We start from the raw sequence: 24,339 nt of genomic DNA on the forward strand, positions 1-24,339 counted from the left end.
CAATTCAGTTCACTTCAGTTCAACTCCAATCAGTTCAGTTCAGCTCACTTCAGTAAATGTGAACATGCCCTTAATTGAGATTGCCTAATTTAATTGTGATAACCTTCAACTTTTCTTTATTGAGGCTCTATTATACTTAATTGGGACTGACTACTTTGAATGTGATATCCTTCAACTTTTTTTTATTGAGACTTTATAATACTAAATTGGGACTGCCTAATATGATTTTAATAATCTTCAACTTTTCTTTATTGAGACTCTATAATACTTAATTAAGACTGCCTAATTTATATTTTAATAACCTTATATAATGTTTTTAAGGAATATTACAATTTTCGTTTAGTGATGAATAATACAATATTCGTTTAATATTGTAGTGAAATCAATATGCAGATTATATATATATATATATATATATATATATATATATATATATATATATATATATATATATATATAGGGGAGAGATCCGGTGAGAATAGGTTCATATGTGAGAATTCATACTTATATGAGAATTGATTTTAAATTTAGAACATGTGAGTAAAAGTTTAGAACATACGAATAAAAATTTAGAACATGTGTCTGAAATTAAAATTTAGAACATCTGAGTAATAATTTAGAACATCTATGTGAGTAATATGTTTAGAACATTTGATTTAAGAATTAGAACAAGTGATTAAAAATTTATAAAATATGCTTTATGAAATTTTAAACATATGAGTAAAATTTAGAACATCTAATTTAAGATTATGAACATGTGAATAAAAATTTAGAACAAACTGATATAGAATATAGAAAGTGTGAGTAAAAAATTTAGAACATATGAGTAAAAAAATAGAACATACGCTTTAAAATCTGGAACATATAATTAAAAATCTTAGAACACACATTTTAAAATTTAGAACATATAAGTTAAAATTTTGGAACAAGTTATTTAAAATTTATGATATTAAACTTAACTAATTTATGGTATAGAATATGTGAGTACTAAATTAGAACATTTGATTTAATTTAGAACACCTAAGGAAAAGTTTAGAACATTAGATTTAAAATTTAGAACATACGAGTAAAAATTTAGAACATAAAGAGTGTTCTCACATAAGAAAAATTCTCACGAGAGCCTCCCCCTATATATATATATATATATATATATATATATATATATATATATATATATATATATATATATATATATACTAGTTTTGTACCCCGGCGATGCCCGGGTAGTTTATAGACTTTTAAGATAAAATTATACTACGTATTATAATTCAATTTGATTGAAAATAGAATTCTAAATTAACTCTTTTTGCTACAAAGTCAATCTATATTTATCCAACATGGATACTTGGCGAAAAATTAAAACGCTAAATGATGCTGTCTTGTGGCCTAATTATAAATTTATTATTTGGTATTTTATAAAAAATATAATTCTTAACTAATAATCTTATTCTAAAATTCTATCCTATAGAATTCTTACCTAATTTTTTTTTATCTTATGAAATCTATCCAAGGTGGCGTGACACTTGACGGTTTTTTTTTTTTTATCATATGAAGTCTATTTAAATTTATCCAAGGTGGCGCGACACTTGGCGAAAAGTTACAATGCCAAGTGTCGCTATTTCGTGATCTGACTAAAAGTTTAGCTTTATATATTAGTTATATGATGATTATTTTTTTTTATCAGAAAAAAAAGTTGATTACTTTTTTTATCTTAACACAATCATATCATTAAACATATATAATAATTTTAATAATTTAATTTAGTAAAAGATATATAATGGAGATCAATTTGATAGAAGATAATTGTACTCAAGTTGATTATACCCCGTTTAAAAAAAAAAAAAAAAAAAAAAAAAAAAAAAAAAAAAAAAAAAGTTGATTACACAGTTGACTAAGTTCCTTTTCATCTTCTTCTTTTTCTTTTCTTTTCTTTTCTTTTTTTTTTTTTTTTTTTTTTTTTTTTTTTTTGGCAAAGATTTCCAAATTTATTTTATTTTATTGCTTTGTTATTTAAGTAAATGTAAATATTGAAGCCTAGAATTACGCCATCTACTATTGTAAATAAGGATGATAGATTATACAGTAAATTTTATTCAAGGAATATATCCTCATTCACATTTTGTTATGTATCCCTTCCTAAACTCACGCCAATTTAAAAAAACTCATCCCATTTCCTAATTTATAGGTTATTATACAAAAAAATAAAAATGAAAAATTGAATGGTTATTCAATTTTTTAGAGCTTTAAACGTTCAGTAATGGCAGACAAATAACAAAACTTGACTGATCACAACATAACTTATAAAATAACCAAATCAACCATAATACATATATATTGTTATGCTAATGATTATAAAAATACTATGTCGACCTTTGTCAATATAATTGCTGCTTCAGCATTTAACAATGGCAAATTACTCCCAAAATCATATGATTTTTAAAAATTAATAAACGCTTAAATCTTAGAGTTATTTTGACTTAATATTGAAGCACATTTATGATAAATTATCATTAATTTTATTGATTTCATATACACTTAAGTAATTTATATGGACGAGTTTTATATGATGGGTGAAGGTTTTTGGTTGGAGATGAAGATTTTAGGTTGAACATGACATAAGATGTAGTTGATCGAGATTCATAGGAAGGTTATTTAAGGTTGAAGATGACATATTTATTATTTGCTAAATTTTTTTATTCTAAAAAAAATAATAATTTCCAATTGTTAAACATAAATCAATTAAACAAACAATCCCTTGATGACTGTTTTGTTGAGGTATTGAATTGGACGGCTAGGATTAGTCAATTAAAAAATAAACGGATGAGATTTAATCTCTTACCGTAGTCGTTCATAGTTTTCCGTAGTCGACGACTACGGTAGAATTTTTATACCAAAATTGTTGTCATCATCATAACTGCCAGCTCAACAATGCCTACCTTTAAAATAAAAATAAAAAATAATAATAAAAAGAATAATAAAAAAAACACTATTAGAATATAATTTTAACATAATGAGTTATATGTCCAAATCATCTTCCTCAATATATGAGTACTTTTAAAAGCTCTAAGTCCGTTAGCTCGCGGACAAACCCAAGCCGTTTACTAGGGCGGGTATGAATAAATTGTCAATCCCTCATAAAAGGGGCTTGAGTTTGCTATATTAAACCCGTTGGAAAATATATGAACTATATGCCAGGTCCGTTTCCCGCCCAAGCTTGCAAAATTATCATCTCTACTTCATTTGACCCATTTTTTTCTCTGTTTACCTAGTCTCCAACACTTCTTTTTATGAATTTAATAGAGGTTGTTTGCAACTCTAACGCACCCATACATCGAGGAAGAGGATTTAGACATATAAATCATGGTTTTAAAATTTGTGGTTAAACAAATAAGATGGCTGCTATGGGTTGAGTATTTATGTAAAAAGAGTGAAAACAAAAACTAACGATTAGCTTTCTAAATTTCAAAATAGTCATTTCATTATTTGGTGATTTAAATTTCATTTAACAAAGTTAGGGCATTTGGTGAATTATTTAACAAAGTTAGGGCATTTGGTGAATTAAATTTTATAACTAACGGACCTTTAATGTCAGGGGCATTTTGAGGTCACAGTATGAATAATAACAAACGTCAGTGGTATTTGGTGAATTTTTGAAATACTTGAGGGTATTTGGTAATTTTGAAAAACTTGAGGGTATTTGGTGAATTTTTCGAAAGGTCAAGGGCATTTGGTGAAATAAAAACCGTTTTTTATTTATTTATTCTTATTAAATATAGTTAATGTATGGCATTCGTTTTTTTGTTTTCTACAAATTATTTTCTTCAAATAAGGGCCTGTTCATATTTACTTATTTACAGTTCAGTTCAGTTTAGTTCAGTTCAGCTCCAATCGATTAGTTAAGTTCAGTTTAGTTCAGTTCAGCTCCAATCAGTTCAGTTTAGTTCAGTTCTTAAATTTTTTTTAGATGTTTTAGCATATTACAACAACAAAGACAATAATAATAATAATAATAATAATAATAATAATAATAATAATAATAATAATAATAATAATAATAATAATAATAATAATAATAATAATAATAATAATAATAATAATAATAATAATAATAATTATTATTATTATTATTATTATTATTATTATTATTATTATTATTATTATTATTATTATTATTATTATTATTATTATTATTATTATTATTTTAAATTATATTCGTCATTCAAAATGGTCACATTTTTTTTATAGTTGAACTCATTGACAAAATGAGAGTACAACACAACAGTTACTAGCTTTCATAATCGGTTAGTTCTTCGTCTTCTTCTTCTCCATTAAGTTACTCCATTACCTCGGCATTCCTTTGAATTGACTCCTATATCTGATCAGTTATTTGGTTTCGTACAATATCCATAGCTGCTTTTCTGTTATCATCGTACATTGTATGATCTTCTATTGGTCCCATGACTTCAACTTGGTGCATGAATGGAATCTCTAGTTCATGTAAATGAACAAAATTGTGTAGAGTACAACAAGCAACGATTATTTGCAACTGATAGCAAAAGTCCATTTGCGGCATCGAATTAGGTTGTAAAACCTTCCACCTATTTTTCAGAACCGCAAAAATTCTCTCAATTACATTTCGACAAGAAGAGTGTAGGTAATTGAATTGCTCAATCTTTCCTCGCGGAGGACCTGTTCTCTTGAAATTAGGCAAATGATACCTCACATCAGGTCCTCCATGTGGACTCAAGTACCCGAGTGTATTAGGATAAGCTGAATGGACCACATATATTAGGATGCCTCATATATTTTTATGCATTTTAATTTTTCAAATCATTTCAGTTCAGTTCAGCTCCAATTAGTTCAGTTCAGTTCAGTTCAGTTCAGTTTTGTTAAGTAAATATGAACAGGCCCTAAATCTATATAATATATAATTGCAGAGTGAGTTAATGAGGTTTTCTCCGAAACTTCAATCCTCAATTCTCATGCACTCTTTTTTTTTTTTTTTGGCACCATCCTCCAAATAACTTCCACCTTTTAAAAAAAAAATAAAAAATAAAATAACTTCAACTATTACTATTATATTTATTTTTCCTAATAAAACATGTACTATCCATTTTACTCACTATTACAAAAATAAAATAAAATAAAATAAACAAAAAACAAAAAATTACCTATTATAATATATCAATCAATAATTTGGTTTTTAGAAACCCTAAAAGTACAAGGAATTTATATTGTTATTGCACATTTTTTTCCTAACTTATCCGCATAACACTTGAAAATTAATCTTAAGCTTATATGTAGACCATTTAAAATAAACAACACAACCACCATAAGATCCACTATTTTCCGTTAAATTAACAATTATTTTTCTTTTATATTTTTATAAATCACACCTTTTTATTAATTCAATAGTAATCAAAATTAAAACAACACGATTTCTGTCGGGCTGGCCACACTGCGTGGTCAACTGACACACTATACTCTAACCATGTAATCCTAGTCGGAGTAACTTCTGACCAAGTAACCTCTGTCCAACCGAGTAACCCTTAACTAAATAACTCTAGACTGATTAACACTTGACTGGCCGAATATCCCCCGACTGATTAAAAACTGATTGACCGATCGAGTAACCCCTAATTGACCAAATAACCTTTGATCTGGTAACCCCTAAGGCCCTAACAGACCAAATAACACCTGGTCAAGTATCCCCTAACAGAGTAACCCCTGACCAACCGACGAGTAACCCCGATCAAGTGACCCCTTATAAAGTAACCCTTGATCAACTGAGTAACTCCAAAACAAATAACCCAGCCACAGTTTGTGAAACAAAAAATGTACACATCATATTTACTACCCATCCCAATAATTTTGTTTTTTTTTTTTATTATTATTTTTTATTTTATTTTTATATATTTTTCAAGGAATTCATATAATTACTACTACGTAACATATTACTTTGTGTTGTTTTCCTTCGCGTATAATATAATCCATGCATTACCACGGGTATGCACATTGAATGATATATCTAAAAAAAATGTTCAATAACTACCTTTTTGTTAATCCAATAATCACCAACAACAAAAAAATATAACTCCAATAACACTGACGGAATAACCCTTATAACAATAACGGGTTTACATGTGTAACACTAAATGGATAACCCCTATAAAATTAAACTAATAAAATAACTAAGCACACAGAATGGTCAGCCACATATAAAAGTTAGTTATCATATAAAATTTAACTTCATGTATTTAAAATATTATTTTTCCCGTGCATTGCACGGGTACACTCTAGTATAATATAAGTATTTAAGATTATTATAATACAAGAAAACTATAATTTGAAGTAAAAAATATTTAATGTATAGACCCAAGGCATCACTCGAGCTAAACATTAGTGAGTGTGAAAAGTGAAAAGAAAAACGATAAATTTTTTTTGCAGGAATACATCACACCAATTATCAACACATGTCGTCACTCTTGGTGTCTACTTTAGTACGGAGTGTATAGTTATAGATTGTTTAATGAGGCATGTGTGTGAATATTTGACAGTCATAGCTTCTTGAATTAGGAGAGTCAAATAATTATAAATATTACTTGCGTCATGTGGGATCTTATTAGAATCGTATTAATAAATACTATCATAGAATAATTTTTTCTTTCTTATTAAAAATTAAAGATAGTGATATATAAAGTTAAGCATTAACAAACTTGATAAATGAAATAAGTTAAGTAAAAAAAACCATGAAAGCATGATTTTTTTTTCAACAATATTTTTTTCTTATTGTAAAAATCACATTCAAAATATTGATAATCATATCTTTAATAATTTTAAACAATTTCTACATTAAAAAAAAAAAAAAAAAAAGGTTCAAACTTTAAAAAGTAGTTACTACTAAAAAAATAATGCTCTTCTTCAATTTAAACTTTATCATCAACGATTGACAACCAAGTTTCTACTACCTTGATTATTTTGCTATTTGAAAATTCTACCACAGTGAAAGCCCGAATTGAACCTCCTGAAGTCGGATATTTCACTCTACGAACAATGGCTGCATTTAGGTACATGGTGTCAGCGTCCATGGCTATCATCTTCCGCGAAGATCCACAAGCCAACCCTTTATGCATGTGTCCAAATACTACCAAAGGAATGTTATAATTGGTAGTCTCTTTCAATTGCAAGATTGCTTGAGCTAAATCTGTATAATAGCATAAAATAATAATTATCAATTCAAGAAAATATTATAAATAAAATATATATGCAATAATATAATTTTGTTTATCTCTAGACAAAATAATACTTCCTCCGTTTTTTTATTATTGAACCACTTGCCTTTTTAGGAAGTTTCACAAAGATTGCACCATTTCCTCTTTAGGAAAAAAATTATTTGTGTTCACACTACAAATACCCAACATATCCTAGTTTTTTCACACTTACTTTTTAGTTTATCAATTATCGGACAATTATGTAATTTTTACCTTTCTCTCTCTTACTTTTTTCCACTACCAAAATATTTGTACCCAACCTCTATGGTGCAATAATAAAAAAAAACGGAGGAGGTATAAGTTTAGTTAAAATAAATCCAAACTCATAGGAAATTAGATCAAAATTTTATCAGGATCTCCGTGATCTCCACCTTCAGGCTCCCAATCTATGCCGCATATGTCGTCATTACTGGAACCAAGACCTATCAAACAAAATTACAATATTCAAAATGGTTTTTAGTTTTTTTTTTTTTTTTTTTTTTTTTTTTTTTTTTTTTTTTGGATCACAAAAATAATACTCGTAACATTTTAATTGTGTACATTATTCACTTACTAAATTTCAATTACATTTCGTGATTTATACTTAAAGAAAAAAATAGTCATATGAGATCTTGTTAAATTCGTCTCAATGTCTACTTATTAAAATCTGATTTTATAGTTTTTACATATGTATAACTAAAAATATAAAAAAAATTTGAAATCTCATACTCCGTATTTTACATTAAAAAAATAGTCATATGAGAAAAGGAAGTATTTCGTACTCCGTATTTTACATTACAATTATCACTATTGACTTAAGAAATTTGTGTAAAAAAAAAAAAAAAAACTATCCACAATTTATGACGCTCACTTTGTTGGTTAATTTCATGCTATATTACAAAATTAATTTGATATATGATAATAATTTAATGTGTCAATCTGTTGATAGACATGAAAATTCTAATTTTATACTTGTATAGATTTTGAAACTCAAATTTTAACAAATGAGTGTTATTAAAGGTATTTAAATTTTAAAAATTATTAATAAACTTAAAGAGAAGTACTATTACCTGAATGACACAGAGAGACACTAGGAGTAGCTAAATATTCAAGGCAAAGTTTTAGAAGTCAGTAAATACCTTTTGGTTCGTTATGAAAGAGAATCAGAGAAGTATTATGGAATTCTCCTTTGGAGTCCGTAAAGCAGCCTTATAAATTTGTTCGGCACTTTCTTCCATATTATGTACACCATACCTGAAAACACATATACGATCAATGAATAGCATGCAAAAGCCACATTGTAATTCATTTGACATGGATTATCCTACTACAATAACTGGTCATGCTACAACTAAAGGTCTGTTCTCTTCATCTTAATTTCATTTTATTTCATTTTAATTCAACTCTAATCAGTTCAGTTCATTATTTAATTTCATTCTCTCATAAACAATTCATTTCATTTCATTTCAATTCAGTTCAATTCAGCCCAATCAATTCAGTTCATGTCCTAATTATATATACAAGTATATAGTGTGGAACCTGGCAGTTAAAAGCTTTTTCCTGAATAATTGGTTGCCTCCACAAGAAAACGGTCCCCCACCTACAACACTAAGCTTTAATGGAGGGAAGTCCAAGTGGTCATATTCGACATGCGCTTCACCGAGACATTCCAGCTGGACTTGAACTCCATCTTTCACCTTCTTGGAGAGATTACAAGTAGACCAGGAATCATGATTTCCAAGTATTGCTCCTTTGGGAAAGTTAAGCTTTGCGATACCCTTAACAAGCTCAACATTCTCGTTGCCGAAGTCACCTGTGAACAACACTAGATCTGGCTGCAGAAAATGGAGTGCTTTCGAGTCGTACTCCAATGACGTAGAGAGGTTAGCTTCTCGGTTCGACGAAGAAGTGCAACGTCATAAGGCTTGATTTTCAGTTTTTAAGGGTAATGATTTCTACTAGTCGGGCTCCCGAGTCAGATTGCTTAATAAAATACATTTTCGGAAATGGAAACGGGCCAATGAGTTCAACACACAGCTTCGCCGTGACTGACAGGTTTTTTAAGCCATCCGATTTCGTTTAAGGCCCGAAAATAACGTTTAAACATTTTTCGGATTTTAATTTTTATTTTATTTTCGCATTAGGGTTTTGTTTAGACTACTTAAACGTTTTAGCCGTCTTTGATATTCAGTTTTTGGACATTTTTTTAATAATCTCAAGAGTTAAACTCTTTTCTGGTGGATTCCGGAGTCTTTCAACAGATTTACCGTTTGTAAATCTGTCTGTTTCGCGAAGGATTAGCGCTTGCTTTTCTTGCAACCTTTCCGACTGCGTCAAGTGGTATCAGAGCAGGCTTTCTCCTGTTTCGTTTGGAAGCTTGAACAACCATGGGTGAACCAGCCACCAAAGCAGATCTTGAAGGTGTTACCTCGGCTTTTACCAAGGCCCTTACTGCTTTGACTAATCAGATGACAGCTATGACTACACAGATGAATGATATGCAGGACAAGGTGAACCAGCAAGGAGACAGGAGAAAGGAATCGAATAGGGTTCTGCGTAATAAAGGAAAAGGACCCATTGCTACAGATAGTTCGAGTTCTGAGGAAGAAGAGTCCTACGATGATGTACGAAGTGACGAAGGTAATCATTACCACAAGCATGATTATCGAGTGAAGGCTGATATCCCTTTGTTCTATGGAACCATGGGAGTAGAAGAATTCTTGGACTGGCAGATTGATGTTGATAGGTTTTTCGAAGTGATGGAAGTTCCTGAAAACAAACAAGTCAAGATGGTGGCAATTAGGTTGAAAAGCACTGCTGCTGTTTGGTGGGATAAACTAGTTGTACAGAGGCAACGACAAAGGAAGGGACAATTAAGACTTGGCGAAGGATGAAACAATTGATGTTAGAGCGTTTTTTACCAGAAGATTATGAGCAAATTCTGTACAAGATGTATATCGAGTGTGTTCAAGGAAAACGAACTGTGACGGAGTACACTACGGAGTTTTTGCGTTATTCTGAACGCAATGACTTGAGAGAGTCCGAAAATCAGAAAGTAGCTCGGTACATTAGTGGCTTGAAGAGCTCCCTGCAAGATAAAATGGGATTGCAGACCGTGTGGACTGTTGCAGAGGCATCCAATTTGGCTTTGAAGGCCGAGTTAATGGAGAAGTCCCCTAGAAACTTCTCGTCCTTTAGAAGGTACTCACCCCAGAGTAATTTTGACACTGTAGCAGTAGATAATGAAAAGAGTGCAGCAACTAAAGACAACCCTAGCAATAAAAGTAGTTCTAGCAGTGCACAGCAGGGAAAATCAACTTTTCAGAAGCAGAGAAATCCCTATGCCAAGCCTAGCGGTGATACGTGTTATCGCTGTAATGGCAAAGGTCACAGATCGAATGTTTGTTTAACCAGAAGAGTAGCTGCCATGGTAGAAGGAGATGGAGAAGAGCTTGCAAGAGAAAATGATGAGTATGCTGATGTTGAATTCGCAGAGGAGGAATCTGATGAAAGAGTTAGTTTTGTGTTGCAAAGGGTTCTGTTGACTTCTAAAGATGAAGGGCAACGCAAAAATTTGTTCAAGACACACTGTTCAGTTCAGAATAAGGTTTGTAATCTTATCGTGGACAATGGGAGCACGGAGAACCTCGTCTCACAGAAGTTAGTAGACTACTTGAAGCTTCCCACCGAACCTCATGAGAAGCCGTACACCCTTGGTTGGGTTAGTAAAGGGTCCCGAATTCAAGTTTCATTAACTTGTAGAGTTCCCATCTCCATAGGGAAACACTACAAGGAAGAGGTAATTTGTGATGTTCTTGATATGGATGTTTGTCATATTTTACTTGGTAGACCTTGGCAATTTGATAATGATGTTACTTATCGGGGAAGGGATAATGTGATGTTGTTTACTTGGGGTACACATAAGATTGCTATGGCTCCTGTGTTGCACTTTAACAATAACTCAGGCGGAAGAAAAACAAATTTCCTAGTCATGACTTACAATGACAAGGAGTTTGTTGAGGCTGTAAAGGAGACTAATTACTTCTGCCCAATAGTTGTTAAGGGGTTATTGAGCGCTGTAAAGGAAGAAACACCTATTCCTGTAGAAGTGTTGGAAATCCTTGAGGGTTACTCTGACTTGGTTGCCGACGAATTACCTGATGAATTGCCGCCCATGAGAGATATACAACACCAGATTGATTTGATTCCTGGTCGTAGCCTACCGAACCTCCCTCATTACCGCATGAGTCCCAAGGAGAACGAAATTTTAAGGGAGCAGATTGAAGACTTGCTCAAAAGGGGATTCATTCGAGAGAGTATGAGTCCATGTGCTGTTCCAGTCCTTCTTGTCCCTAAGAAAGGAAACCAATGGCGGATGTGTGTTGATAGCCGAGCCATTAATAAAATAACTATCAAGTATCGCTTTCCAATCCCTCGACTGGAAGACATGCTTGATGAGTTGTCAGGTTCTAAGGTGTTTACGAAGATAGACCTGCGTAGTGGATACCATCAAATTAGAATCAGACCCGGGGATGAGTGGAAGACAGCTTTCAAGAGCAAGGATGGTTTGTATGAGTGGTTGGTGATGCCTTTCGGGTTGTCGAATGCTCCTAGCACCTTTATGAGGATGATGAACCAGGTTCTTCGCCCTTTTAATGGATCTTTTGTGGTGGTCTACTTTGATGATATTTTGATTTATAGCAAAAATCAGAAAGAACACCTCGAGCACGTGAAACAAGTGTTGCAAGTATTACACGAGAACCAACTGTACATTAATTTAAAAAAATGTACTTTCTGTACCCACAAATTGCTCTTCTTAGGCTTTGTTGTTGGTGAGGATGGAATCCAAGTGGATGAGGAAAAGGTGAGTGCAATCCGAGATTGGCCCACACCTACATCAGTGACTGAAGTTCGTAGTTTCCATGGCCTGGCAACTTTTTACAGAAGGTTTATCAGGGATTTCAGCACTATTACTGCACCCATCACCGAGTGTTTGAAGAAAGGGAAGTTTAAGTGGGGAGATGAACAGGAACGCAGTTTTGCATTGATCAAAGAGAAGTTATGTCATGCCCCGGTGTTAGCCCTTCCTGATTTTGATAAGGTGTTCCAAGTCGAGTGTGATGCCAGTGGGGTAGGTATTGGAGCTGTTCTGTCCCAAGAAAAAAGGCACGTTGCTTATTTCAGTGAGAAGTTGAGTGATGCTCGACAGAAATGGAGTACTTATGACCAAGAGTTTTACGCCGTGTTTCGAGCTCTGCGACAGTGGGAGCATTACTTGATACAAAGAGAATTCATTCTCTTCACTGACCATCAAGCTCTGAAATTTCTTCACAGTCAGAAGGTGATCAATAAAATGCATGCAAGGTGGGTGAGTTTTCTGCAGAGATTTCCTTTCCTCATACAGCATAAATCTGGAGTTTCAAACAAGGTGGCTGATGCGTTGAGTAGGAGGGCTTCCCTGCTCATTACTTTAGCACAGGAAATTGTGGGTTTTGAGTACTTGAAAGAGTTGTATGCTGAGGATGTCGACTTCAAGGAATTATGGTTCAAGTGTTGTAAAGGGCATCCGAGTGCAGATTTCCATATCCGGGATGGTTATCTTTTCAAGGGTGACCGGTTATGCGTTCCTTGTTCTTCTTTAAGGGAGAAACTGATTAGAGACCTTCATGGTGGTGGACTTGGTGGTCATTTGGGCAGAGATAAGACGATTGCAGGTTTGGAGGAGAGGTATTTCTGGCCTCACTTAAGACGAGATGCTGGTGCAATAGTCCGACGATGTCGAGCCTGTCAGGTGTCAAAGGGTCAGTCCCAAAACACTGGTCTTTATATGCCATTGCCTATTCCTGATGATATTTGGCAAGATTTAGCAATGGATTTTGTGTTGGGGTTACCTCGTACTCAACGAGGAGTGGATTCTGTTTTTGTGGTGGTTGATCGTTTCTCCAAAATGACACACTTTATTGCTTGTAAGAAGACTGCTGATGCCTCGAATGTAGCAAAGTTATTTTTCAGAGAGGTGGTACGCCTTCATGGAGTTCCTACTTCTATCACCTCGGATAGGGACACTAAATTTCTCAGCCATTTTTGGATCACTCTTTGGAGACTGTTTGGGACAGCACTGAATAGGAGTTCTACTGCTCATCCACAAACAGACGGCCAGACTGAAGTGACTAATAGGACCCTAGGGAATATGATTCGTTGTGTTTGTGGAGAGAAACCGAAGCAATGGGACTTGGCATTACCTCAGGTGGAATTTGCGTATAACAGTGTTGTACATTCAGCTACAGGAAAGTCACCTTTTTCCTTGGTTTACACTTCTGTTCCTAAGCATGTGGTGGATCTGATTAAGTTACCTAAAGCCTCCGGAGTTAGTCAAGCAGCAGGAAAAATGGCTGAGGAAATAGTTGCTGTCAAAGAAGTTGTGAAGGCTAAACTTCATGCCACTGGTCAGAAAAATAAAGATGCGGCTGACAAACACAGGAGATCCAAAGTCTTCAATGTGGGAGATGAACTCATGGTGTTTCTGCGTAAAGAGCGGTTCCCAGTTGGCACTTACAGCAAGCTGAAGCCGCGAAAATATGTTCCATTCAGAGTGACGAGAAAGATCAATGACAACGCATATGTGGTAGCTCTTCCGGATAATATGAACATATCCAACACTTTCAATGTGGCTGACATTTATGAGTACCATGCCGATGAGATACTTTATGAAGATACGAACTCGAGGTCGAGTTCTTTGGAGGTGGAGGAGACTGACGTAGAGAGGTTAGCTTCTCGGTTCGACGAAGAAGTGCAACGTTATAAGGCTTGATTTTCAGTTTTTAAGGGTAATGATTTCTACTAGTCGGGCTCCCGGAGTCAGATTGCTTATTAAAATACATTTTCGGAAATGGAAACGGGCCAATGAGTTCAACACACAGCTTCGTCGTGACTGACAGGTTTTTTAAGCCATCCGAGTTCGTTTAAGGCCCGAAAATAACGTTTAAACATTTTTCGGATTTTAATTTTTATTTTATTTTCGCATTAGGGTTTTGTTTAGACTACTTAAACGTTTTAGCCGTCTTTGATATTCAGTTTTTGGACATTTTTTTAATAATCTCAAGAGTTAAACTCTTTTCTGGTGGATTTCGGAGTCTTTCAACAGATTTACCGTTTGTAAATCTGTCTGTTTCGCGAAGGATTAGCGCTTGCTTTTCTTGCAACCTTTCCGACTGCGTCATCCAATATCGAATCCTCATGGATGTCTCCAATGACAACAACCCGGAAAGAGGAAGACTTAGATGTTGATGATAAACATTGATTTTCGTGAGCAGATGGCTCAAACTGAGGCTTCATGGTTGGAAACAGCAGGACTTCCTGTATGCTTTGGGAATCTGTCACCAACATTGCTAGGTGATCAATACTCAAACCCCAATTAGCATAAGGAGGCAGCCCATGCTCAAGCGCCATAGAAGCCTCATCCAAAACCATTAGTTGTTCTGCAAATCGTAGGATGGGATCATTTAATTCGGTACAAGCATTGCAAAGCATGCGTTTGTTCACAAACAGCTTGAAATATTCACTCAATCCAAGCTTTGATCTATGGCACTCGGCCAAAGGACTTATCATTTCTGGATAATCCATGGTGAAAGTTGGGTTTATACAAGTATCCTCCAAAAAATGTCCGACCAGTTTATCTAGCAAGCGCGCTGTAGTTTTTGGAGGTGGACATTTGACATTATATTTCACACAAGCATGCATCAGATATCTATTTGCTTCCTCGCTAGCTAAATCATGTTGTATCGATATATGTGTAACTTTCTCTAATTCTTCTATCACGTTAATCCTCCTGCAATTTAACAAGTCAAGGATTTAAGTGTGTTTCATATCCAACGATTTGAATAAAAATTGATAGATTATAAAACATATTCCTAGATCTCGAACCATCAGCTTAAGCTTTTGGTTGAGTTTGTCATTCTAAAAAAAACCATCAGTTTAATTTTTGGTTGAGGCCCAACAATATGTTTTATACTCTATAAAAAATAAACAGTGATAGTGCACAGACCTGAATGGAGGGGTAAAATCAATCTCGACCAACTTCTTTTCTGGGTCATTTGAATGACATGTAAGCTTGAAGCTACCAGTCAATACCTTCACCATCTCACTCAGCAATTTTTCAGTTAGCTCCATCATATCGTTGTAATCTGCATATGCCATATAGAATTTGCAAGTGGTGAACTCAGGGTTATGTGTCTGGTCAATACCCTCATTGCTAAATTGCTTTACAATTTCATAGAAACGATCTATTCCACCAACAACAAGCTGCTTTGGATAAAATTCAGGCGTACTACGCATGAACAACTTCATATTCAGCTCATTATGATGGATCACAAATGAACTTGCACCACCAGGAGCAGGATTCATTATGGGTGTTTCAACCTCTAGGAAATCTAAACTGTCAAGAAACTTCCTTATATATGTGATAACCATTGAGCGGGTCTTGAACCCCCTCTTGGTTTTTCCTGGAAATCCAGTTTAACCAACAATATTAAAACGTTTCATAGAAGAATGGAACTTGGAAAATTCAGCTTCTTCTAATTTAGAAGTCATAGTATCAGCGATAACATGGACTTTGGCATCACCACCATTCAAATCGTAGAAGACAAGCTTTGATGAAGATTGGTGCTTGCTCATTGTTATTTCAGATGGTATACTACAAGAGGGGGGGTGAATTGTAGTAAGTTCCTAGTGCCTAATTTTTGCGGAATATAAAACAGTTATAGTTAGGAACTTAAAGAGTGCAAAGCAGATTTTACGAGGAAACCTTCCAGGGCCTAACTGGAAGTAAAACCTCGGCCCTTTTCGGGACTTTCAAACAAACTCCACTATAATAGGCAATTCTTCCTAGTACAACCTATTATTACAGACCTTTCACAAGTTCCACCACAGACACTTGCCACTTGATAGGAACCTATCCTACCAGACCTAAGACACACTCAGGTTCCTTTTTCGACCCAAGACACACTCAGGTTCCTTTCTCGATCCAAGACACACTCAGGTTCCTTTCTCGATCCAAGACACACTCAGGTTCCTTTATCTCACTGTGCAACCCAAGACACACTCAGGTTGACTAACTACCACTTGAATTTTAGAGAATTCAAACTCATACACTCAAACGTGAATTTGTAGAGAATTCACAATCTCACCCTAAAACCAAAAACACTCAAACCCTTTTTCCCATTACAAGATCTCATCGAATGACTCTAAATACATATCTATGAATAAAGAGATAAAATTAATATGTTGGACACTCGAGATCTGTATGGAACTCACTAGACGTACTATAACCAGAACATGATAGGAACTTTGACTAGGGCTGAGCAAAACTACCCGAAAAACCAAAAACCCAAAAAAACCGATCCGTAACCGTTCCGAAAATTAGGGTACCCGATCCGATAACCATAACGGTTCAGGTACCCGTTCCGATAATTTGTTATCGGGTATGGTTATGGGTATCATTTTAAAATTAACGGTTACCCGATTCGATCTGATAAGCATTTTTTTTTTTGCTTTTTTTCCCTACTTAAATCTATTAATATAAATCTAAACCTATACTTTACTTCATAATCACTTTATAATATCAATGATTAGTAATATTATTAATAATTTGGTCAAGATCATATGGTATTGTTGTTAATTAGTTGTAAATTATATCATAATAACTATATAATTAAGTTTAATTATCATTATTGAATATCTTATTGGGTACCCGATAACCAATCCGAAATTCTGGGTATCCGAAGTTCGGGTACCCGAACTTATCGATTCTGGTAATGGGTATCACTTTTAGTGATTTTGGTTAGTACTAACGGTACGGGTACCCGTCCCATGCTCACCCCTAACTTTGACCAGGAGGACTGACTTAGCTTTGTGGTGAAGGACGAAACCATTAAGCACGACCACTACACTTCATCAGCCTCAAATTTGAATGAATACAGAGCATATTTATAGTACACTCGAATTATTCATTTCATCTTGAAAAAGATAAGTTTTCTGAAAAGATAAATTCAAAAGATATTTTCTAAAAACAAGTTTTCCGAAAATTTATCTTTTTGTTAAGAATAAAAACTGTCAATAATAATAAGATAAACTTAACATAAAATCAAATTTTATTCAAAACTTATCTTTTTGTTTAAATATACTTTTTAAACAAACTTATCTTTTTCCAAAAGGGATTTATTAGAAGATAAATATCTTTATTCATTAAAACCAAATCCCTAAAAGATATGCACGTAATAGGTAAATATATACATCATTAAAATCGACTTTTAACGACGTGCATATATACTTAAGTTACTGTTAGGTTCCTGAACTCTAACAGTCTCTGAGTTCCTGACAAGTTAGTTACTCTAATTTCATTGACTATCTGGAGTTCACCTTGGGTTCTATATAGACTTGTTCCAGACCGACTTTTATGTCCAACATACTTACATGAATCCTAAAGCAATATACTTCTATTTCTCTATCTTCATGTTGCTTCTCTGAAACTCTTGTTCTGGAATCTTGTAGTCTTGATATATTTTGGATCTTAGGGTTTGCCCCAGCATTACACCGGAACCAGGTTGTTACAACCCGTTGCGAAGTTCCTGTTAGGAAACTTCTTGAAGTTCCATTTCTGGAACTCTTTTTCTAGCTTTAATTGTATCCTCATGGATCTTCTAAAGTTCGTCTGTTTCAGTTCCTTCTTCAACTCCCAAAGTTTACTAAACCTGTAAACATCACAACACTAGAAAATCCTTATTAAATGGAAGTTTGCACAATCATAACTATCATCATCAAAACCTCATAAGGGTCAACAAGTTTCCCCTTTTTGAGGATGACAAACTGAGCAAACTTCTGAGGATAACAAAGTAAAACAGAAGTTTAATTTTTTCATTTATAAAGACAATAAAGAAAACTAAACTAAATTAAAAGACTCCTACACATACATGACCTATATATGCATAGGATACTTACCTTATGAAGCTAACATATGCAAAATGGTTCCTTAGCCATCATCACGCTTATCAATCATAACACTTATCATTGTTCTTGTTCCTCTGTTGCTTATCATATATTACTCAAGCTCTTTACATATATACCTGTCATTACTCAGGTTCCTTGTACCCTGTTCCAAGAATAACTTGTTCTTTCTATGCACAACTAAAAAAACACGTTAGATAGATAATCATCATTAGTTTACAATTATCAAAACCTAATTAATCAACAATTTTCCCCTTTTTGATGATGACAAACTAATGATGCTTATCACATATTAAAGGATAATGGTTGTACATTTACTCCCCCTTAGTTTTTCAAGGAAATAGCATTTCAACAGGTTAAGAACATACATAGGAACTTAACATTCTTAGGAACTTAGCAATACACATCATTTATCAATAAATATATACTTTTAACGATCATGATGTAAGAACTTTAGACTTAATTACTGCATATGTAATACCCCCAAATCTCCCTCTACGGAAATACTAGTATGATACATATAATTATACCGTAGAGATAGACTTGGGCGTATTACCGCCGCGTGATTATGCAAGGCTACTAAAAAATACTTAACTCAACAACAAAACTTGCAGCGGAAACTCAACTTTCTTTTATTAATACTTATAAAAAATAGTAACATTGTTATGAGTACTCAAAATAAAGACAAGACACATTCCTAAACTAGGTGAAGCAATCCCGGGACTCCCATATGCTCATTCATGACTCCACTTAAAAATAGTCAATGCTGCTTACCATTATGGTAAACAGGGCGAACCAAAACAAATAAGAAATACGAATTACCAAATTATGCTAAGTACGGTAAGTGCAAGATAGTGTAACTTCAATTTATTTGCAAGCATGCTTTTAAAACCAATTCCAATAATTAATCCAATAAATTCAAAACTCATTATTCCAAAACCGATTCCAATGATTCATATTCAAAATAATAGTTAATAAAACCAATTCCTTTATTAAGAACCAATTCCTTTTAATTCAATTCCTTACCCAAGTGTGCACACCCCTCAAGCTAGTCTCCTTATATTACAAGGCTATTCTTGAGAAAAGATCCGGTCATACAAAGTCCAAGGCCTTATCAATAAACCAAATCCGCATAGTGGGATTACTAACATGCTTATAAAGCATTAATAATAATAATTCAATGGTTCAATAAATCCTTTTAATATCCAATAATTCCAATATAATTCAAAATCCTTTTTAATTAATTCCACATGCTTTCAAAATCAAACCTTGTAAATAAATACTTGAGAATAAAATCTCATATTAATAACTTTTCAAAATAAAAAAACTCTTCCTTGAAAAGCCTCTATTTAATTCAACAAACATTTTAAAATCAATTCCTTTATTTAAACATGATAAATAATTCAAACCATTCAAAACATGATTTTAAAATCAATCATTCAAAATAATTTTATTATATTCAATACCTCCAAACATAATTTATTTCAAAATCATAATTTAAGTACATTTAATTTAATCGCCAATCAAATCATGTAAAACATGTTATTCAAACCAATCACTTTCAAAAGTATCTAGCCACCTAAATGTACCTTGATCCTTGCTAGAAAAACCACACAAAAAGAACCTCAATAACCTTGATCGAACACACCCTACATATAAATATAACCTTAATCAATAAGGTTAACAAATAATTAAAAACCCCCAACTATATGTACATGAACCTTTTAAATTAATTTCTCATAAACATCATTAAAAATCTGATTTTATATAATTAAAACTACTCATAATAATTATTTATAAATATCCCAAATAATAATAATAATAATTGAATAAGAGAAGAGAATAATAAAAGATAAGAAACCAAGGAAAAGAGAAGAATTGGATTTGCGTTGGAAAGAAAAGACAGAACTTGCAGAGGCTATAACTCCTTCAATATAACTCAAAATTGGGTGATTCTTGAGCCTGACCTCAAGGATATTTTGAGAGAAACAATTTAATGTGAAACGTCAATACCTCAAAACTTACCAGAAGTGCCCGAAAATTGGCTTCAAAGATAAACGGGATGATTTGTGTAAAATTGAGGAGAAGAAAAGAAGAGAATTGGTGTGAAGAATGTGAGAGGTATGAAGGGGTATTTATAGGCTAGCTCATGCAAGAATTATGAAAAAAGAATGTGTGAAGAATTATGGCAAGTAGGGTTTACAGGATTACTTGGAGAAGTGAGTAAAAGAATTAAGGAAAGTTTGGATATTAAGGTGATTGTGTATACTTGAATATGGAAGGTATGTATGTCATGAAAAATAATAAGGAAATTAGAATTACTTGGGGAATAATTAAGAATAATGAATGACAAGAAAATATGATGATTAGATATTAAAAAGATGGAGAATTAGAATTAAGGAAAATAAGAGATTTTAAAAATATAATTTTACCAAATAAATTCCCCCAAAATAATTCATGAGGGCCGAAAATATTGAGCTTACCACAGCTCAAATATTCGGAATCCTAAAATATATTTAGGAAGATTTTGCTCGGTTTTTAAGGAATAAAATAATTGTATAAAAATATAGAATAAATAATTAAATAATTAAATACCAATTATTTACCAATAAATAAACAAGAAAAAACATATTTTCCATTCGTGGAAAATCCGAAAATCCTAGCTAGTTATTTGGTAATTTCGGCCATAATAATTAATTAATTAAAAGATTATTTTGCTTTAATTAAAATATCCGAAATATGTAAATAATTCGGTTTTTAAAATAGGATAAATGGATAATGAATCTTATCCAAAATAATGATTAGTTTTCAAAATACTTTTGGCGCCAAAATTCAAATATTATTTTGGCTCCAAATAATAAATTTACTAAAATACCCTTTTTATAAAATAATTCTTAATTAATTAATTAGAAAATACGTACTACCTCCGTTACATATTATTTGCAACGATTTGACATAAAGTAGAGAGCAAAAATGTCTAATCGTTGCAAATAATATGTAACGGAGGTAGTATGAAAATATGGGGTATTACAACATACCTTGAGCATCATACATATTCTTCCCCCTTTTGTTATTATCAAAAAGGGTATTGTTCCACATGTTTGTTTTTCATAAATTATACACATGTAAAGTCATATGTCACGCCTACCACCATATAATAAGTAAATATATAATGGTTAAACACTTGGTGTTCCTAAAAGACTCAAGGTACTCACTTTTCAAACACGAATACCATTTCCACACTAATTTCCAACTCACAATCCAAACGCCCAACTTCAAAAGCCTTAATTGAACTTGAAAAATAAGAAGTTAAAAATCAAGTAAAGATCAAAGCTAAAAAGTTAAAAATGGATTGCATGAATAGGCAATTGAAAGCGCAAGCTCAAAGGATATATGGAGAAGCATATGGAACAAAATAAGTAGAGGGAACATGAAGTGAAATTTGTGCTCTTCGTTTAGACCTTTTGAGACGAGGGCCGCCACATTGTACTTCAACTCAAAACTCTTGAACCTCCTGCTAAACACAACACATATTCATCTTGCCAATTGATAATCAAGTTCCCCTACTTCAACCACCAACTTCTTTGAGGAACATTCTGCATACTGGAACTTAAATAGATTTCAGTTTCATCATATTCAAGTTCCTTCATCGTTTATTATTGTTCCTTCACTAGCTCACCAATTATACGAGTACACGACATCAACATAGTCAACATTCTTCATATATAGATATCTAGGAAATTAAATATTTGATCACCCTTTTTCTTTTTCTTTCTTTTTTTTTTTCACAAAGGGTGTCATTACACAGATTTTGCATGCTTTCCTAGAATAACACATTTTAAATTAATGAAGATAATATTTACTCATACACTTGAGTTCCACAATCAGATATGAACCATTTTGAATTCTTGGTTCCTACCTTATTCCCCTTGAGTCCCTTACCATTCTTCTTCCTTTTCAAGTACTTACTTCTTTCTTTTTCTTCAACTTCCCTCATGTAATCACCATTTTCACGTTTCATCGAACCATAAAAAGATGGTGAACAAACTTAGAGCACATGGGAATTAAGAATAAGAAGTAGGGCTATATGATAAGATAAGGAAATAGGGTGGATAAGAATACTTGAATATATGAAAATATGAAATAAGTATAGCACAACACGGACATACAACTAGAAGTTGTAGAATAATGTTGCATTCAAAGATATATGGCATGGATGCTTGAAAGTTGGCTAAAAGATAGGTTAGTTCCCTTTGAAATTTAAACAAGTGAGGTACAAACGGTCTGGTAACTTACCTGTCTTGTTCCATCAAAGTTTCTTCCATTGTTCCTTTGACAACTTAGGAACTTCGTGTTTGACATCATCCATAGTTCTATTATATGAGACCTCTAATACTCTTAGGCAAGTGAGTATGTCTTTTACAACACAAGAACTAAGTGTGACACATAAACAATAAGCGCACATTCTTTACTTTAAGTTTAACATGCATAGGAACCCTAACTTGACATAACTTAAGGGAAAAATACTTTATACTCATGTTATGTTTCATTAAGTCTTGTTCCATTAAGTAATAAACAAGAATATGACAAGTCAAGACAAAACCATTAGAGAATCAATTCACATATTCACATATTGCATTCATACCAAACATATATCAACTCAACTCATCTAATGCAGACATGAGAAAGGAAATTTATATCTTATGTAGTCTTCTACCAGTAAAAATGTAACTTTTAATACACTAGTTGATATGATGGCTTACCTTGGAGTTCTTGAAGTGGCTGTTTTGTTCCTTAATGATCTCGAATCTAATATGAACTTCCACTTCTAACTCAAGTTCCATTGTCAGTGGTTAATGCTTACAAATATATTTTCTCGTTATAGAATTAGCAAAAGCCAATGCACAATGGCTCGTTAGTTGTATAAAAAAAATATGATCAATGTAAGTAAGTAAAACTAATAAACAATTCCATATTAAAAACACTAATTGACAATTTTAAAGCTCCATTTTCAAGAAGGAACTTGGATAGCAATCTATCCTGGCATAGAGTATGTTCCACATAGACGTTTATATAAAAATTCATATCAATACATACAAGACATCCATGTGTTACAACTCTAATCTCATATAAACAACAAGAACAAATAATAATTAATTACCTTCAAGTTAAGCTACACATGAAACAAGTTCCTTAAAAACAATACATACCTTTGTATTGGTTGTTTCCTTTAAGAACCAACCTGGCCTTGTTCCATTCACGTGCCTTACTCAACAAGCTTTTTCCAGAACACCCTTTTTAATCTCCGACCCTCTTTAGGTGTTCTAGAATAGGTTCAGGATGTAACAAACACCTTCTTCCTTTTAAGCTCATTGAGTTCCTGTTACACATCTAACTTTCAAGCTACATACATCCTCAAATGCTTTAATGTCGTGAAGCTCACCCTTGGTTACATATGCATATAAGACACTGTAGTTCCATAGTTTGTTGAGATTTTGCTTGTCGGAACAAATATTATCTCAGCTCTGGAACTTCGTCGGAACTTGCTTTCTAGTATTGAGTTCATTGAACTTTGCTGCATGAGTTAGAACTTAACATTTAAAAGTTCCTTATTATGTGTAGCTACCCCTTGCTGTTATTCTTAGTGACATATTTCTTTAGTAGGAACTTAGTTAGTTCTAGGAACTTGTGAGTTCATCTTTTATACCTGTTTGATGGGAATAAATCTATTAGTCTCAAAATATGTTCACTTATTGCACATTAAACAAGATAGAGTAAACTCTTTATGTTTTACTATTCTAGGCATTTATGGGTAAATCGCCTTGTCACTTCTATCATCAAACATCCCTAAGTGGAACATAAGGTGTCTTGTTAATCAAAGATCTATTGCTTTAGTGTTGATGATGTAGCAAGAGCCATTGAAAACTATTCCAAAGAACCTGCAAAGACCATTAACATATAACTTTGTTCTCTTCGTGTCTTTCATGATTCAAAATTGGAAACTTGTTGTCAGTCCTGTTTTCCTACAAGAACCATCAAACATGACTGGAACTAGATTCCTTTATTAGATCTTTAATTTCATAAATGA

The 24,339-nt window shown here is 32.9% G+C and overlaps 3 protein-coding genes across 3 annotated transcripts; 1 reads left to right on the top strand and 2 right to left on the bottom strand.

Moving 5' to 3' along the window:
- Window positions 1-6,926: 6,926 nt before the first annotated feature.
- On the bottom strand, window positions 6,927-9,639 carry LOC145575078 (uncharacterized). The gene is made up of 5 exons (XM_081633006.1): window positions 9,571-9,639; window positions 8,790-9,085; window positions 8,479-8,504; window positions 8,321-8,350; window positions 6,927-7,204 (listed from the first exon to the last, which is right to left on the bottom strand). Exons 1-5 carry the CDS (start codon window positions 9,637-9,639, stop codon window positions 6,927-6,929), a joined length of 699 nt encoding a protein of 232 aa, XP_081489132.1.
- A 3,999-nt stretch (window positions 9,640-13,638) lies between these two features.
- LOC145586908 (uncharacterized) lies at window positions 13,639-14,114 on the top strand. Its single transcript, XM_081643873.1, has one exon. The coding sequence runs from the start codon at window positions 13,639-13,641 to the stop codon at window positions 14,059-14,061; it is 423 nt and encodes a 140-aa protein (XP_081499999.1). The 3' UTR covers window positions 14,062-14,114.
- Window positions 14,115-14,396: 282 nt separating this feature from the next.
- On the bottom strand, window positions 14,397-22,561 carry LOC145575094 (lysine--tRNA ligase-like). Its single transcript, XM_081633017.1, has 4 exons — window positions 22,548-22,561; window positions 17,862-17,998; window positions 15,295-15,751; window positions 14,397-15,078 (listed from the first exon to the last, which is right to left on the bottom strand). Exons 1-4 carry the CDS (start codon window positions 22,559-22,561, stop codon window positions 14,397-14,399), a joined length of 1,290 nt encoding a protein of 429 aa, XP_081489143.1.
- Window positions 22,562-24,339: the final 1,778 nt, after the last annotated feature.

This window comes from Chenopodium album, chromosome 2 (genome assembly GCF_948465745.1).
Source record: "Chenopodium album chromosome 2, dcCheAlbu1.1, whole genome shotgun sequence".
NCBI lineage: Eukaryota > Viridiplantae > Streptophyta > Magnoliopsida > Caryophyllales > Amaranthaceae > Chenopodium > Chenopodium album.

Coding starts and splice junctions, on each gene's coding strand:
- LOC145575078 (XM_081633006.1), bottom strand. CDS start 9,639: ATGGTTGTTCAAGCTTCCAAACGAAACAGGAGAAAGCCTGCTCTGATA. Junction 8,505..8,789: donor AAAAAGCTTTTAACTGCCAG/GTTCCACACTAT, acceptor ATGTGTTTTCAG/GTATGGTGTACATAATATGG. Junction 7,205..8,320: donor TGTCTCTCTGTGTCATTCAG/GTAATAGTACTT, acceptor GCTATTATACAG/ATTTAGCTCAAGCAATCTTG.
- LOC145586908 (XM_081643873.1), top strand. CDS start 13,639: ATGGCTGAGGAAATAGTTGCTGTCAAAGAAGTTGTGAAGGCTAAACTT.
- LOC145575094 (XM_081633017.1), bottom strand. Junction 15,752..17,861: donor TAACAGGAACTTCGCAACGG/GTTGTAACAACC, acceptor CTGGATTTCCAG/GAAAAACCAAGAGGGGGTTC. Junction 15,079..15,294: donor GATTTTACCCCTCCATTCAG/GTCTGTGCACTA, acceptor GTTAAATTGCAG/GAGGATTAACGTGATAGAAG.